The sequence below is a fragment of the Geotrypetes seraphini genome, chromosome 1, assembly GCF_902459505.1.
Source record: "Geotrypetes seraphini chromosome 1, aGeoSer1.1, whole genome shotgun sequence".
Taxonomy (NCBI): Eukaryota; Metazoa; Chordata; class Amphibia; order Gymnophiona; family Dermophiidae; genus Geotrypetes; species Geotrypetes seraphini.
This window is the reverse complement of record NC_047084.1, coordinates 255272863-255290501: the sequence shown is the minus strand read 5'-3', so window position 1 is coordinate 255290501 and position 17639 is coordinate 255272863. Positions and strand designations below refer to the sequence as shown.

At 41.4% G+C, this 17639-nt stretch overlaps 1 protein-coding gene across 10 annotated transcripts in view; it reads left to right on the top strand.

Moving 5' to 3' along the window:
• The window catches only part of PPP2R2C (protein phosphatase 2 regulatory subunit Bgamma), a 427959-nt gene extending 413645 nt beyond the window's left edge, over positions 1 to 14314 (top strand). For all 10 annotated transcript variants that reach the window (XM_033949713.1, XM_033949766.1, XM_033949749.1 and 7 more), the window contains one exon: positions 13710 to 14314. In XM_033949713.1, coding sequence (XP_033805604.1) covers positions 13710 to 14001 — 292 coding nt within the window. In that variant the 3' untranslated portion in view covers positions 14002 to 14314. The remainder of the gene's footprint in view (positions 1 to 13709) is intronic.
• The last annotated feature ends 3325 nt before the right edge of the window (positions 14315 to 17639 follow it).

Genomic DNA, 17639 nt, shown 5'->3' with positions numbered 1-17639 from the left:
TAATTTTTATTTCTTGTATTTGTTGTGTATGGGTGTTCATTTTTATACATTTACCGCACATTTTAAATTTCTTTATACACAGCTTGTTGTCAGTGTCAAAGGGCAGTTAATCAGATTAATAAACCTTAAACCAACCTTTCTTCATTGTGTTAGATTTATTTAAAATATTTCCCGCATATCCTAAAATGTATGCAGGTTACAATATAATACACATAATAAAACAAGCATACAGTATTGTACACTCTTACATATAACCCTTACACCCACTGCTCAAAATTCAAATGTCCTTTGAAACAAATTTGCCTTCAGTTGCTTACGAAACTGCACAAGTGAAGATGCTTGATGATTCGAGTCTGGCAAGACATTCCACAACTGTGGCCCTACAACCTAAAATGCTCGCAACCTCATCGACACCACAAAATCGAACACAACAGCAAGAAGATCATGGTGTACCACCCTGTGCACCAACACCAAAAGTTTAAACTGGTACGTTTGGATGTGAAAAGAGTTCTATGGCATTACCTGAGGAGGACTGTGAAGTTTTGCCTCACAGAAAGTTTTTGTCCTCCATGTTGGTGCCAAGAGGGGAGTGATGGTTTCTAACATGACTGTAGCTCGGAGGCTGAAGGCAGCCACTGCATTAGCTTATCTTTTGAAAGGCCAATCTGTTCCGTTAGCACTTAAGGCACTTTCCACTTAGGGGGTGGCTACCTCCTGGGTGGAGAGCAGTTTGATTTCACTACAGGAAATTTGCTGAGTGGCGGTGTGGTCTTTGCTGCCTTCCTTTATGAAATATTATAGGGTTGACTTCCAGGTGTAAAAGGGTGCAATGTTTGGAGAAGCAATTGTGACATCCAGTCTCCGAGGGTCCCACCCATAGGGAACACTACTTTGGTTCTTCCCAAGCATCTGGACCAGTTTGGAGGGCTGCTGAGGAATGAGAAATTAGAGTTCACCTGCTAATTTACTTTCCTATAAACTCTCAAGACTGGTCAAGAACCCAAGTGTTGTTTCTTTTTGTATGAAGATTGTTGTGGAAGTGTAAAGGTATGATGGGTTGCCAGAAAGCGTCCTAGTCTGTGGTTGTATTGTGTTTGTTTTCTTTCAGTATTGGATTATTAGGTTTGTGGTTGCTGAGGTTGTTCCGTACTTAAAAAAAAAATAAAAAAGTCTTATAGACCGGTTCATATATTTGCGACTCTCTGCTTATCATCACAGCTTCCATTTCTATTTTCCAGGATACAGCTTTTGAGGTGTATCCTGCTTTGTTATGACTGGCTGGCATCTGCACAGAGTTATACATTTCTTAAAATCTGGTTTTTCTTAGTCTCTCTCTGCTGGTAGATGTGCACAATCCAAGCATCTTGACTAGTCTGGAGGGTTTAAAAGGAAGAAAAAAAGTAGTTAAGATATAATTTTTCCTTTTTCATTCAATTTTGCCAGTAGCTGTTAAAATATTTCAAAAAATATATATTAGGTACTACTTTGCTATGCACAGTTTTGTAGCAGTCATTTTCCACAAATGGAAAACTTTCTATAAAATTATCTCCACCCAGGCCACTATATAATTTTAATTTTCTGTGTATGTGGAATGGCGTACCCTATAGGAAATACTAGTACATGTTTTCTTCTATTTAAAAAAAAAAACAACAAACCAACATTCAGAGGCAGGCACTGTTTCTTTAGGATTCGTTGTTTTATGGCATCAGAAATTGATGATGAATGGAACATGCATGGAGCAGCTTCTCAGTGGAGATGGTAGGTGAAAAAAAAACAGTAATGGAATTTCAGAAAAAATGGGATTGGCACAGATAATTCTCAGTCGAAAAGCAACATAGAGACAGCAGAAATGAGCTGTGATTCTATGGAGTTCCAACAGAAAGTAATTAGAGCAGTCTAGATTAGCCTTACTATTCTTATCTGCTGTCATTCTCTGTTTCTCTAAAAATATTTCAACTGAAAAATGTTTAAAGTTGAAACAAGGATAAGAGCAGTGCAGGAAACGTAATAAAGTAAAAGCTTCTTAATTTATAGTAGACCCCTTTCTTTTTCAAATATATTGAGAACCAGCAGAAAACAGCACAGTATAATAGAGAGGTGCACACATTACAAGCATTGAAAATAAGGCCAGACCTGTCCTGAACAAAACAGACAAATAGGTGGCCATCTATATTCTCACAATATTTCAGTGTTCATTTATTCATAACTAAGCAATCTAACACAGTTTATTTGCAGTGAAACCTTCTTGAACAAGCACTGGATCAGCAGTCCAAACAACCAAGATAAAATTCCTTGCCTTTTACTTATTCTGGTGCCATAACAAATTGCCCAAAAGAACCCAGGGATTTGGCTATTCTGATACTTCTGTATTTAACATAGATCAAATAGACAAATAGATTTAACTAATGCTGAGTATACGTGCACATGTGTGTGATAGGTGAGGATATAATTCATGATAAATATAATACAGAATGAATATATGGTGACTTAAGCTCTAAAGCAAGCGATGATTTTGAATTTCCTCCGAGAAAAATTCTTTACAAAGAGTGATCCTAGTGTTCCTGTCGCTGGAAGAGTTGATGAAGGCTAACAGAGCCCCACAATCCATGCCATTTATAAAATCAATGCTCACTATCACTGATTAGAGTGTGATTGATGCTCAATAACTCCAGTGAACAGGAACTAAATACAACCGGACAAATCTGATCTCATTTGCTCTACATTATGGGCTCATTAATCATTCTCTACTGGGCTAGAATAGTGGTAGGGAGAGATGTTGAAAAACGCAACAAATCAAAAACACGTGTTATTTGATGACAGATAACTGCACTCATACATAATAGGTACTCGCTATTATCTTTGTATCAAATGATAATAAAACCAGATATAGGAAATACATATCTGAAACACATAATAGTGTACTAACCTTAAATTTTGTTCTGCCAAATTTTAGAATTTATGTTCCTGGAATATCAACTTACATTCCGTTCTAAGCATGGTCTTTTTCTTCTGACCAAGAGAAAAAAACCCAATTATTTGGGGTCAGGTTATCACTAATGCTCTGTAAACTCTAGCTTATTCATAGGTAAACTCTGGAACTTATACTTCAGGTAGTCGGATGCAAGGCAGAATGTTTAAAGCAAGATGTCAAACATAGTTGTGCTGTTCCTGTGATATGCTTTGTTAACATCGAGAGATCATTCGGGCTGTATCCCCTTGCGACAGGTCAGGTTTTCTTCCCAGTACATGTGTTCAGATGCTAATCATGTCTGAGAAGCACAGAGCAAAATGAAATTATGGACTAACTCGGCAACCACATTGCTTTATGAAAATTGAATGAAATTACGATTGACAGTGTTTGATGCAAAGAACAAGACTCCCAGTCGATGTGGCGAATCATATTGGAATTTGAACCAGCACAAAAGATATTCTTAGGGGTAGTGCTACAAGGATAAATGAAATAAGGTCTGTAGTTCTATAATAGGTGAAGACGAGCTTTGCAGTATTTTCTGACATTAATATCTATTTCTTCATAGCTTGAAAGGGACAAATACAGTATGTCACTACCCAAATAATATGCCTCCCTGGGAAGAGGCTGAAAGAGCAGGTTCTGTTACAAACATGAACAACAGTGAATGTGACATTTACATTTTCTAGTTGGCAGAGAGAAAAGAGATGAAGTGATATAGAAACTGGAGTAGACAGAACAAGAAGAGACAAGAAAAAAAAGTGTACACAGGGGAGAAGGGATAATTTTATAAAGGTTTTTTTTACAAGTATGTGACAGAATGCATGCTTAAAATTCTTCTTATGAGATAGCATGTACATATAAGAACATGCAGTGGCAAGAACACATGCACTTTTGTGTGACAAAAGTGTAGATTTACTCTGAATATTCTAAACACACAGAATAGCGAAGAGACAATGGGTTTCCGGGCTGGAGTCTAGAGTGAAAAACAAAATGTTGTTTATTCAGTAACAAAGACTTGACACGAAGCTGTTACCTGCTAACATTCAAACTTGGGAAAAGGTAAAACTTGGGCTTCAGTAGGTTATTTCATTGTCCTTCTCTTTTTTAGTTCAGTACTCTGCTTTTACAGCAAAGTCAATTCAGGCAATAGTGTAGCCTTTAGAGTCTTTGTTATATATATAAGAAAGTGTTGTAATCTAGATTTGTATTTTAGGTTGCATTTCAGAGCATTATTTAAGATTAGAGCACAGATAGCACCATCCCCTCCTCCCACCCATCCCTGGCCTGATCTTTGATTTATAGTTCTTTGATCCAATTAGAAGGCTACAAATATAATTAACTAGTAATTAGCTCTTAAGAAATTGTCTGAGAAATCCTTAGAGCAGTGAAACAGAAACATGATGGCAGATAAAGGTCAAATGGCCCATCTAGTCTGCCCATCCGCAGTAACCATTATCACTTTCTCTTAACAGCGGAACCTGGAGTGACCCGCTTCCCCATAACAATCTACCTCCCACCCAACATACCTCTAACCCTTCCCAAGGAGACAAATACTCTTTAGTTGATAAAACCTGGCCGCAGCCCTGTTTATTGAACAGTAAACATATTCATATAACATTTAGCATAATTAAATATACATTAATTAATTTAACAGCCATAAATAACACATTAACCGATTACCCAGAACAATAGTATCACCATGGTGACCTTGATCCTGAGCTACCTTAACAGATGTAACTGGCCCCCGACCCCGCCATCTAAGCAAGGGTCTGAGGGGTGGTATGTCCCACACATGCCCCATTATCCAGGGTCATCCAACCCACCAGGCACAGCTCCCAGCCGGCCCACCGCTCATCCCTTGATGAACCCAGTAGCCAGTAGCTCGGGATACAGTTACAGGCCCCCCCCCCCCAAGAAACAGAGCTGCGGCTAAGGGATCAACACACGCTCGCAACAGGATGCAAAGTCGTCCAACAACAGATCCCAACCAATATTGGAAAGATGCATCTGATCCCTGTAATATAACCCTGAACAAGACACATCCACCCAATCGTGTCTAATCTGCATACAACCCCGAACCTCCACCCATCATCCCATCTGGCGATTAACCTTAGCTAGCCCCCTGGTCCACCGCTGAGACGCCAACCGGCTCGGCCGAGGAATAATATCGGACCAAGCCAGCTGCGCCCCAGGGAACCAACCTTGAACCCCCCCCAAATCACTAATGATCATATCAAAGAGATGTTTGCCGCTAAGGGCATCGACATCATTGCCACCTAGGTGAAGTAGCAACAGGTCCGGACGACGAGGACACCGCCGAAGATCCTCCATAAGAGGTAGCAACTGATGCCAGCGCATGCCCCTCTGTCCCCACCAAGAGATGGACACTCCGCGACGCCCAAGGCCCAAGTGCCGACCGCCTGGCCGGACAACGGCACGCTCCCCAGCCCAATGTATGAAGGAGTGCCCGATAATCCAAACAGACAGGACCTGCTGCACGGCACCTGCAAAGCAAAACCCTGCAAGTAAGTCACAGTCCACAAAACCGGAATGTTAGTAAGGAGGGAGCCATGCAGTGACCCCCCACCACAGAAACAAGCCCTCTACTGGAAACCCCGTCCCCTCCACCGTCCAGTACAGACACTCACCCCAGCACTCCCCACTAATCCACCCACCCGACCGAGAATCACCACGATCATAACCCGACGGACAAATATAGCCACGATAAGCATCAGACGACCACCGACTGAGTTATCGAATGACCGCCTCGGGAACCCCCGCCGCAAACGCACTGGTAGCCGCTCCGATGCAAAAAGACTGAGTGCCGTAACATTCCAGCTCCTCACCACACTGACCCAGGGCTAGACGCAACACCGCCAGGAACTGATAACGTGAGAGAAGAGCGCCATTCTTGTGCACCAACAACGCCAAGGCAGACTGAGGACGGACCGCCATATAGGCATCCAGAGAGCGGACGGGGCACGACGTACAACCCTCCACCTGATGCAGGATCAACATGCGCCCCCTGCCCAGCTGGTCCGACTTAGACCGAGCAATGAACAATCGCAACGTGTTCCCAGCTATATACACCTGGCTACGCAGCAGACCCCGCAGACCCCGAACATCCGACGGATGGACAAGCAGCTCGCCCACCCGCAGCACTCCAAAGAAGGACGAGAAAGCTGCCCGAAACAAGCAAGCCTCAAAACTAGAACTCGTCACCCTTGGCAAAACACCGACGAGACTGACCAACAGCGCATAGATAATCGGCAGCCGGGAAATTATAGACCGGTGAGTCTGACGTCGGTGCCAGGCAAAATGGTAGAGACTATTATAAAAAACAAAATGAGAGAATATATATGTAAGCATGGATTAATGAGAGAAAGCCAACATGGTTTTAGTCAAGGGGAAATCTTGCCTCACCAATCTACTGCATTTCTTTGAAGGGGTGAATGAACATGTGGAAAAAGGTGAACAGGTTAATATTAAGAATATAAGAATAGCATTACTAGATCAGGCCAATGGTCCATCAAGCCCAGTAGCCTGCTCTCATGGTGGCTAATCCAGGTCACTAGTACCTGGCAAAAACCCAGATAGTAGCAACATTCCATGCAGGGCATGCAGTGGCTTCCCCCATGTCTTTCTCAATAATAGACTATGGACTTTTCCTCCAGGAAATTGTCCAAACTTTTCTTAAAACCAGCTACGCTATCCGCTCTTACCACAACCTCTGGCAATGCATTCCAGAGCTTAACTATGCTCTGAGTGAAAAAATATTTCCTCCTATTGGTTTTAAAAGGATTTCCCTGTAACTTCATCGAGGGTCTCCTCGAATTTTTGGCGGAATGAAAATTGATTCACTTGTACCTGTTCTACTCCACTCAGGATTTTGTAGACTTCAATGATAACTTCCCTCAGCCATCTCTTTTCAAAGCTGAAGAGTCCTAACCTTTTTAGTCTTTCCTCATACGAGAGAGACATTAGTCTTTTTTTCTGGGACACCGAAGTCTTTGGCTAGGAGATACAGCAAATGAGCACTGCAGACTTATGTTATTAGTTTGCTATTTTCTTCATGCTCTTCTAAATTTCTTCTCATCTTGGATACATTTGCAGCATTGTCTGTGACTAAACTACGTACTAGGGAGTCCTTTTATCAAGCCGCGCTAGCGGGGTTAGCGCTTCGGACATTTCATCATGCGCTAACCCCCGTGGCCGGCTAAAACACTAATGCCTGCTCAATGCAGGTGTTAGCAGCTAGTGCGGCAGGCGGTTTAACGCGTGGTATTACGCATGTTAAACCCCTACTACAGCTTGATAAAAGGACCCCTAGATGTTTGAAATTTTGTTCAAATTAGAATGACACGGTGGTTGTTACCTGCGGCTAGCCGCGAGTAGCTGCGGGTAACCCGCCGAAATGGGGAAAGAAAAAATAGTGGTCACTGCAGGGACGGATACAAGGCCATTCACCGCCCCGTGGAGCAGTGAATGGTCTTGTCTGCGCAGTGAGGCAAAAAAGGATCGCGCAGTGCAGCAGCCCCCACCCGCCTGATCGTAGCATTCCGCCATCTCCCTCCCTCCACCTCACCTTAGATGCAGAGTTTGCCGGCTTTCTTTTTTGTCCAGTCGCACTCGAGGCTGCTCAAGTTGTTCAATCTTCTCCTCTGCTGCAACTTCCTGTTTCCGGTTGCGTCAGAGGAGAAGATTGAACAACTGAGCAGCCACGCGTGAGGCTGGGCGAAAAAGAAAGCCGGCAAACTCTGCATCTAAGGTGGTGGAGGGAGATGACGGAACACTGTAATCGGGCAGGAGGGGGCTGCTGAACCATGCAATCGTGCGTGTTCCCGGCTCACACTAGGAAGGAGGGAGTGAAAGGGAAAGAGATTCTGGGCCAAGGGGATGAAGAGGGAGAGAAAGAAACCCACAGCAGGAAAGAAAGGGGAGGACAGGCAGGTGAGCCAGATGCTGGAAGCAGGGGGAAACAGGGGAAGAAAGAGGGAAAGAAGCTAGATGGGGTTGCAGAGAAGAGACACATTGGTGTGGAAGAGGAAGAGAGGGGAAATCTGGACATAGGAAGGTAACAGAAACAGAGGGGAAATTATGTGCATGGGGGTATAGGGACAAGGGGGGGGCAGCAATGCCAGATACATAGGGAAGATATTAGAAATGGGGAAAATAGGAACACAGAAGCGAGATTGTTTGGGGATCGAGCTTGCAGGCTCCAGCGGCTTGCACAAATTACATTGTAACGTGCCACGAAAGTAAGAGGGAGGGAGATAGATAGATAGGCCGCGCGAGAGGAGCTGAAGGGTGGTAGAAAGGAACAGATGGTGAAGGAGGGAGGGAAGGGTGGTGGTGGAAAGGAATAGAACAGATATTGAAGGAGGGTGGAGAGGAACAGACCCTGAAGGGAAATGTGGAAGACAGAGTGGGGAGAAGATGCTGGAAGGGAAGAAGACAGATGCCAGACTATGGAGGAGCGGAAGGAAGAAGATGGGTGCCAGACCAATTGGGGGGGGGGGGGGGGGTGAAGGGAGAGGCACAGTAACAGAGCAAATGGAAGACGCAGAGAGAAGACATACAGTGGATGGAAGGAATTGAATGAGAAGATGAGGAAAGCAAAAACCAGACAACAAAGGTAGAAAAAAAAATTACATTTATTTTCTTTTTTGCTTTATAAGAACATAAGCAGTGCCTCCGCTGGGTCAGACCAGAGGTCCATCGTGCCCAGCAGTCCGCACACGCGGTGGCCCAACAGGTCCAGGACCTGGACTGTAATCCTCTATTTATACCCCTCTATCCCCTTTTCCAACAGGAAATTGTCCAATCCTTTCTTGAACCCCAGTACCGTTCTCTGCCCTATTACGTCCTCTGGAAGCGCATTCCAGGTGTCCACCACACGTTGGGTAAAGAAGAACTTCCTAGCATTCGTTCTGAATCTGTCCCCTTTCAACTTTTCCGAGTGCCCTCTTGTTCTTTTATTATTCGAAAGTTTGAAGAATCTGTCCCTCTCCACTCTCTCTATGCCCTTCATGATCTTGTAAGTCTCTATCATATCCCCTCTAAGTCTCCTCTTCTCCAGGGAAAAGAGTCCCAGTTTTTTTAACCTCTCAGCGTATGAAAGGTTTTCTATCCCTTTTATTAGACATGTCGCTCTTCTCTGAACCCTCTCGAGTAACGCCATATCTTTCTTAAGGTACGGCGACCAATATTGGACGCAGTACTCCAGATGAGGACGCACCATCGCCCGATACAACGGCAGGATAACTTCTTTTGTTCTGGTTGTAATACCCTTCTTGATTATGCCTAGCATTCTATTCGCCTTCTTAGCGGCTGCTGCGCACTGTGCCGTCGGCTTCATTGTCATGTCCACCATTACCCCCAAGTCCCTTTCTTGGGTACTCTCCTTCAATAATATCCCTCCCATCGTATAGCTGCACCTTGGGTTTCTGCTACCCACATGTAGTACTTTACATTTCTCAACGTTGAACTTCATCTGCCATCTCGTTGCCCATTCCCCTAGTTTGTTCAAGTCTCTTTGCAATTCTTCGCAGTCCTCTTTAGTCCGAGCTCCACTAAATAGTTTTGTGTCGTCCGCAAATTTTATTATCTCACACTTCGTCCCTGTTTCCAGATCATTTATGAATATATTAAATAGCAGCGGCCCAAGCACCGAGCCCTGCGGGACACCACTCGTGACCCTCCTCCAGTCCGAGTAGTGGCCCTTCACCCCCACCCTCTGTTTCCTACCCGCTAACCAGTTTCTGATCCATCTATGTGCATCTCCTTCCACCCCATGGTTCTTCAGTTTTCGAAGTAGGCGTTCGTGGGGTACTTTGTCAAAGGCTTTTTGGAAGTCTAGATATATGATGTCTATGGGGTCACCTCTGTCCATCCGTTTGTTAATTCCTTCGAAGAAGTGCAATAAGTTAGTTAGGCACGATCTCCCCTTGCTGAAACCATGTTGACTGGTTGTCAGAAGTTTGTTTCTTTCAAAATGTTCATCAATGTTGTCTTTTATAAGTGCTTCCACCATTTTACCTGGAACTGAGGTCAGACTCACCGGTCTGTAGTTGCCCGGGTCACCTCTTGATCCCTTTTTAAAGATGGGCGTAACATTGGCTATCTTCCAGTCCTCTGGGATCACTCCTGTTTTCAGGGATAGATTGCAAATTTGCTGCAGTAGTTCCGCTATCTCCTCCTTTAGTTCCTTCAGAACCCTTGGATGGATTCCGTCCGGACCCGGGGATTTGTCAGTTTTTAGTTTTTCTAGCTGCCTGCGTACGTCTTCCAGGCTCACTTCCATGGATGATAATTTTTCTGCTTGATCTCCCTTGAAGATTTGCTCAGGTTCCGGTATGTTGGATGTGTCTTCATTTGTAAACACAGACGAAAAGAACATGTTAAGTCTTTCTACTACTTCTTTCTCTTCCTTCACCACTCCCTTCCTGTCTCCATCGTCCAGCGGTCCCACCTCCTCCCTGGCTGGCTGCTTCCCTCTAACATATCTAAAGAAAGGTTTGAAATTTCGAGCTTCCCTGGCTAGCCTCTCTTCATACTCTCTTTTGGCTTTTCGAACCACACGGTGACATTCTTTTTGATACTTCCTGTGCTCTTTCCAGTTGTCCTCAGTTTTGTCCTTTTTCCATTTCCTGAATGAATATTTCTTATTGCCTATTGCTTCCTTCACTTTATCCTTACTTTAGGATAAAGTAGTATATTAGTTGTGTTGATAAAAATTTATAAATAAAGCCCTGCCAGCTGAACATCTCTTTCTCTAGTTCAGTAGCCAGAACTTTGATTTATAAGGAAGGAATAAGCTAAATATTGCAGTACTGAGGCTTGTATGGATGCTGCAGGGACAGGGTGGTGAATGGGATGGCAGTGATGGGACGGGGCGGTGAAGGGGACGGTGGGCCAGGGACGGGGCAGTGACGGGGACAGATTTTTTCCCCCATGTCATTCTCTAGTTCAAATTTTATTCCTGATATATCATCAATTGTTTCTGCAAGAAAGACATTCCCTTCTTCTGTTGTTATACACCAGGATCATTGTGGACATTACTCTACCCATTAAGACAGGTAGACAGTTTTACCCTCTAGACCTGTTGTACTTTGTTCCATTTCTCTGTCATACTCTTTATCCAGAAGTTTCCCCGCAACATCTGCTCTGGATGTACTGTGTTCTGGTCTCAGTGTCTGAACCATATTAATGAAGTGTGGGTTTTCAATCAGATGGAAAGAAGAGTTTGTCGCATAAACAAACTGGGCAATTTTTTCATCAGTTACCTCTTTTTCTAATCTGCTGATTTTTTTTTTTTAATCACAAACTTATTTGTGATGGTCCCTGGAACGTCAGATTTTTTTCTTTCTTATATGCAATATACTGTGGATATGTGATGTATATGATGTGACTGAAACACTATCCTGGACAGATAATTCTGAAACTGTAGAACAGGAAGATGGTGATCTCTAAAGTAATAGTTTCCAGAATCCTTTAGGCTGGTGATAGATTTAACCTAAACAAAAAAATCAATACTGTATTTTTTGTTTCTGCTTATTCAGTCTTATTCTGTCTTACTCATTGTATTCACTGCCAGTCAGTACTGCACCAAAAAGGAATTGTTTCAACTTTTTATTTCTTCATAACAACTGTATCAAAATGACCATAAAAACAGTAATAACATATATATGTTTGCTCAAATATTCCTCAAGGCAGTCTTTAAGAAATATGATCTGAAGATCCTACCTGTTCAAACATGTTCCTTTTGTTATCTTCATCATAGCACATCTCATGATGTTTCATTCAGGCCACCAGGCCTTGCATTTCTTTGTTGCAGTGTTTGTATTTTGTACACATACCTGCCTTATACAAAGGAAGAAGAACTTCATTAAAATATTCCCAAGTTGGGTCTCTCATACTACCTGCTGCCATTATTGGTTTTCTCCTTTAAGGAGAGTATAATAATATGATAATCCTCAGGCTATACATACAAAGATCCCAAGACTTGTGAAGTACTCATATTCTGCTCAAAAGGTTTCATTTTCATTTTTATGGCTTGCCCCTCCCTCTTCACACTTATCTCTTTGTACAGATATATAAACTTAGCACTAACTGCTAGATGCACTAAAGTCAGCGATCATCATTAAACCTATTTTCACAGCTTTAGTAATGATCACTTTTACCGACCCAAATCACAAAATGGCTCATGGTGTGTTTTTCCCCTCAATCGCACATTTTCCAATATGGCTATGCAAATTAGCTAAAACCCCATGCAAAGTAGCCAAGCGATTGCTGCACTAATATTGCTTGGCAATGCAAAAAAAAAAGAAAAAAAGAAAACCAGGGATTTTTGCAATCGGAAAAAACAGGCAGGACCTGTCGGTAACTGTGTTACCGATAGGTCTGCCTGGGTTGGGTTTTTTTGGGGTTTTTTCTTGTCTGGGTTGTGGGATGCATTGGATCTGGGGCTCTCTTTGTTTAACAGACCAATCCCAGACCTGACCACTGCACAGAGGGCTCTGGAGAGTTACTGCTCTAGCACAACTTGACTTAACATTAGTGAGTTACTGGAAGCAAGAAGGATATCTCTCTTTGGCTAAATGGTTGTCCCAAGTGAGGTATATCTGTAAGATGGAGCATTTGACTGCAAAGCACAATAAGTCCTTGACTAAGTGGGAGGAAAGGATGGGTCTATTTTTTTTTTTTTTTTTCTAAATGTGATTATTACGTGTTGTATGTAATATTACGTGTTGTATGTAATATCACTTGCTGACTCTTGCTCTAGTGTCCCTGAAAATTATTCGAATAGGCATGCTCCAGGGTGGGTTTATTACATGTATTGCAATGTTGATTAATTCTAACTTTGTTCTTTGTTGGAGGGGGAATGAAAGTTTGATACAGGGTATCATTTGTGTTGACATGAGTGCACGAATAGTATTATTGATATGTAGTACACTTTGTACATATTTTTAAAGATATATTTGCTTATGATGCTATGTTGTAACTTTGCAATTCTTTAATAAAGAGACCTAGGGAAAAAAATTAATTTATTTTGGCAAGTATTCATGGATAAGAAAATTAAATGCCTGGGTCGTAGGATTATTGAGGAGCTGGAATCATTAAACTTCCCCCTCCCCATTCGTGGTTTCCACACTCGTGGTTTCACAAATTTGCAATTTTTTTGGAGGGGTGGGGGAAAAAAACCCATATTTTATCACGTTCCCACCTCTCTCCCACCTTCCCCCCAGCATCCCGGCCTTACCTGGTGGTTTAGCAGGCTTTCGGGGCAGGAGCAATCTTCTTACACTCCTGCCCCATGTAGATCGCCAATAGGAAATGGCTACCGTAAGCTCCCGCCATAGTCTCGAGAGACTACAGGAAATCACGGCAGTCATTTCCTATTGGCAATCTACACGGGGCAGGAGCATAAGAAGATTGCTCCTGCCCCAAAAGCCTGCTAGATCACCAGGTAAGGCCGGGATGCTGGGAGGGAGGCGGGGGTGGGTCAGAGCCAGATGTGAAGATATTTGCGGTTTTTCTCCATTCGCGGTCCGGCTCTGCCCCTCTCCCCCGCGAATACCGAGGGAGAAGTGTATACATGTACTTCTAATATCTGATCGTGCCACTCTTGCAATAATCATGGATGCTTTATAAGCCCTTGAAATTACTTTTTGGTTTTTCTTATTTGAAAAAAAAAACTTTGATTATATAATATTTTCCACCTTTTCTGTCCCCATAGTGTTATCATGACAGGAGCCTACAACAACTTCTTTAGAATGTTTGACCGAAACACTAAACGTGATGTTACTCTGGAAGCCTCAAGGGAGAGCAGTAAACCACGGGCAATCCTCAAACCCCGTAGAGTTTGCATTGGAGGCAAAAGAAGGAAGGATGACATTAGTGTGGACAGCTTGGACTTTACTAAGAAGATCTTGCACACAGCATGGCACCCAAATGAGAACATAATTGCCATAGCAGCGACAAACAATCTGTACATATTTCAGGATAAAGTGAACTCTGAAATGCACTAGGTTTATCATTATTGCTCTGTACTTATAAACCAACCTTTTAGGGATTATATCAGATGAAGAATGTGGTCATTGTGGTGGAATTTGTATGTTATGTTTTTTTTCAACATATATCACCTCTGGTGGTAGCCAGCTGTCTTAAAAAAGTTCAACAAGTGTGCTCTGGGATGATAACCTGTAAAAGGCAGCAGTGCAGTTATCTGCATTACCTTTGTAAGGAAGAAGGGTTATCATTTATTTAGTTTTGCAGACAGAATGGACAGTGGGGAAGCCGCTGCTTGCCCTGTATCAGTAGCATGGAATGTTGCTACTCCTTGGGTTTTGGCCAGGTACTAGTGACCTGGATTGGCCACCGTGAGAACGGGCTACTGGGCTTGATGGACCATTGGTCTGACCCAGTAAGGCTATTCTTATGTCCTTATATTAAGGCCCGCTAAAAGCAAAGGCATCCATTATATTCTATAGGTGCGTTAGCATTTAGCGTACCTTTAATAAAAGGACTCCTGTGTTTGTCACAGCTGAAAAGCTTTTTAAAATTCCCTCTATTAGCATCATAATTGTTTTCAGCAGACTTCTTTTTAAGGGACTGGATACATCAAGGTCTGCGCATTTCATTGGACATGGAATGATGTCCCATACATAGCCATGAAGCTTGAAGCTAAAGACATATTGTTATACAGAGAGAGAATGAGACTTTCCCATATGGGAAAGTTTTGCATTATTAGAGCAATTGCTTTCTTCAACTGAGTTCTCATATAGACAGGTTTTTTTTAGGGCTGTTATAATAATTTATATCCAACTTTAAGGGTGTAGCTGATCTGAGCTATTTAATTTTGAAAAATGCAATTTTTTCTGGTGACATACTTTAAATATTTTAATATTCAAAGACACCTGATATGATCATAGAATGAGCTATCAGCTGTGGATATCTGGGTTAACATTAAAATCATTAATCTAACTTTACTTGCAGAGTTCTCCTTCAAAGCAGATTTTGATTTAAATGCCATACGAATTTTTAAAGAACTGTATAGAGATGGTATATCACACTAAACATTTTGCAATCTAAAAAAAAAAAAAGTAAATAAAATGTGAAAAAGTATCGCTGCATGCTTAGGAAAAAAAAAAAAAAAAACCCCCGGTAGGGTAATGAACCAAAAGAGTGACTATGAAAGCCATCTCAAATCACATCATGAGTTTAAGACAAGGTGCGATTGATTCCAGTTCTCTAGAGAATCAGTCTTTTTCAAATACATCTCAATCATAAGGCATTGAACTTAAAGCCATTCCACACTGACATTTTGGTAAAAACAGAATGAACAAACTTAACATGCATGCCCTGTTGAGTTGGAGGAGAATTCTGCTTAACATGGGTTACAAACAGCATATTAACTTTTTTATATGGCGTCTTGACATACGAATATTAGCGAATATATTTGAAAAGATTTTTCTAAGCCAATGCTGTATATTTGTGTGTAGAAGCACAAACGCATGTGCATTGCCTTCCCAACCATACTGTACACACAGTGAAATCTATAAGCTAATCTTCAAGAGAATGAGGAATGTTTATACTGTATACTCTAAATGACAAGAACAGTATTATATGTACATATTTATTCTAATTACATTTAAGAATCCATTTCTTCCCTGTAAAAAAAAAGGTTTAAAAATGTGATAAAATGTATAGAAATCTTCTCTTTGTAAGACAAACAGCAGCTTGGAGGATATCAGTCATCTTTTAATTTCTGATGCAATCCATCAACCTATGAGGTTCAAACAAGCACTGCTTTTTCTTGCACTCACATTTAGCAAACAACCAGTATAACTGGCTTTTGACATCTTCAGATAGTATGTTATTTATAAATGATATGTTATATAGCAGTGCTTGCTGTTCATGCACCATATGGAACCTTAATCTTTTTAATAATGAGTACAAAAATATCTTAAGAGTTCTGTAGAATCCAAGAAACAATGTCATTTTCCTTTAAGCATATTTGCTGCTTGTCCCAATGGTGCAAATAATTTTCATTTTAAATGAAGACTGCCCAATCCCTAGTCCATCTTGAACCTGTAAACATGAGCCTCATTGTTCACACATTCAAGTGAACAAAACAGTACAGATATGCAAACTATGGTGTCTTAAGCTACACCGCAATTTTCCATTACAATAGGTCAGTGTTAAATTGTAGCATGCAAATGATTTTCACAAATTTATAAGTGAACTTCAGTAACAAAATTTAGGCCCTTCCTCTGTAAACTCTGCTTTTCAAAGAAATTTTGCATTTCACATGGTGGGGAACATTGGTCAGCTACATCGCTATTTATTTTGTTATTCTCCTGATCCTTAATAGTTTCATAGAATGGGACCCTGGAAATCTTAAGGAAAACTAATGTTACAGGGCCATCGGTTGGGGGAAAGGTGCTCAGAAATAAAAGGTAAAATAAACACAAGAATTTTATTGGAAGCCATTATAGAGGAGCTTTTCCACATGTAAAAAGTTTTTCTTAAAATTATGTGGTTATATCCACAAAATTGGTGTTACCGGGGGCGGAGTTGTAATATGGGTCCCCACAGAGATTATACACACACACACAGCAGGTGTAAATGTGTGTGTTTGCATTTGTGCATGTGCTTTTATAAAGGCGCACACATGCCTATGCTGCCTTTATAAGCATAAAATAGGCACATTTTTCAAATTTGTTTTAGGTGCCCTTTTCTAGAATTCCCTTCTTTGGGGCCTGTTTACTAAAGTGAGGTAGTTTTAAAGAGTTAACACTCCATTCTTCATGTTTAAATAGAGTAAAGGATGTGTATTCAAGTGGACTTGTATGGAAAACTCACTTCTTTATGTTCAACTACTGCTGCAACAGCTCCAGATTAGAGGGGGGTAGAGGAGTCCAGCAAATATTATGTAATCCATCTCTTCTGTACCCTGCTTTGTTACACCAATGTCCAGAGGACTTTTTAAAAAATTCATTAGCGTTCTGCTATCTTTTTGAAATGTTAAAGAATTTACATACCCCCTTCCCCCCCCCCTTTTATGAAGCCGTGTTAGGGTTTTTGTTTATCACAGGCCATGGTGGTAAAAGCTCCGACGTTCATAGGAATTCTATGAGCATTGGAGTTTTTTACTGCCATGGCCTGTGATTAAAAAAAACCCTAACACAGCTTCATAAAAAAGGGGGCGGGGGTGTCAGTTAATGAAGAATCCTACTTTCTTTAATCAGTGAATTTTCTTTTGTAACTCTCCTTAAGAATGGCATTAAATCCATACTTCTAATCACTACTCTTCAGAGACATAAGGGACAATATTGGCTTTGTGTTTCTTTTTTAAAATATTTTTTTCTTCTTCTTGAGCTGTTGGTGGAATAGAGTATATTGATGGTTAAGCTGGTAAATCAGGTTGTTTTGAAAGTTGTTTATGGCCTCCTAATTTTGTGTTGCACAGCCTAGTTAACTGTTGAATAAAAATATAAATATGTTAATAACTGCCTTTTTCAATAAAAATTACTACAAAATTGCATATACAAATGACCAGAGCCTGTATTTTTTGTGTGTTGTCACCAAAATGTCATTTACCAAAACAAAAAAGCCTTACCATCATTTATGATTTATTTCAAAATTATATGGTATCCCTGACAGC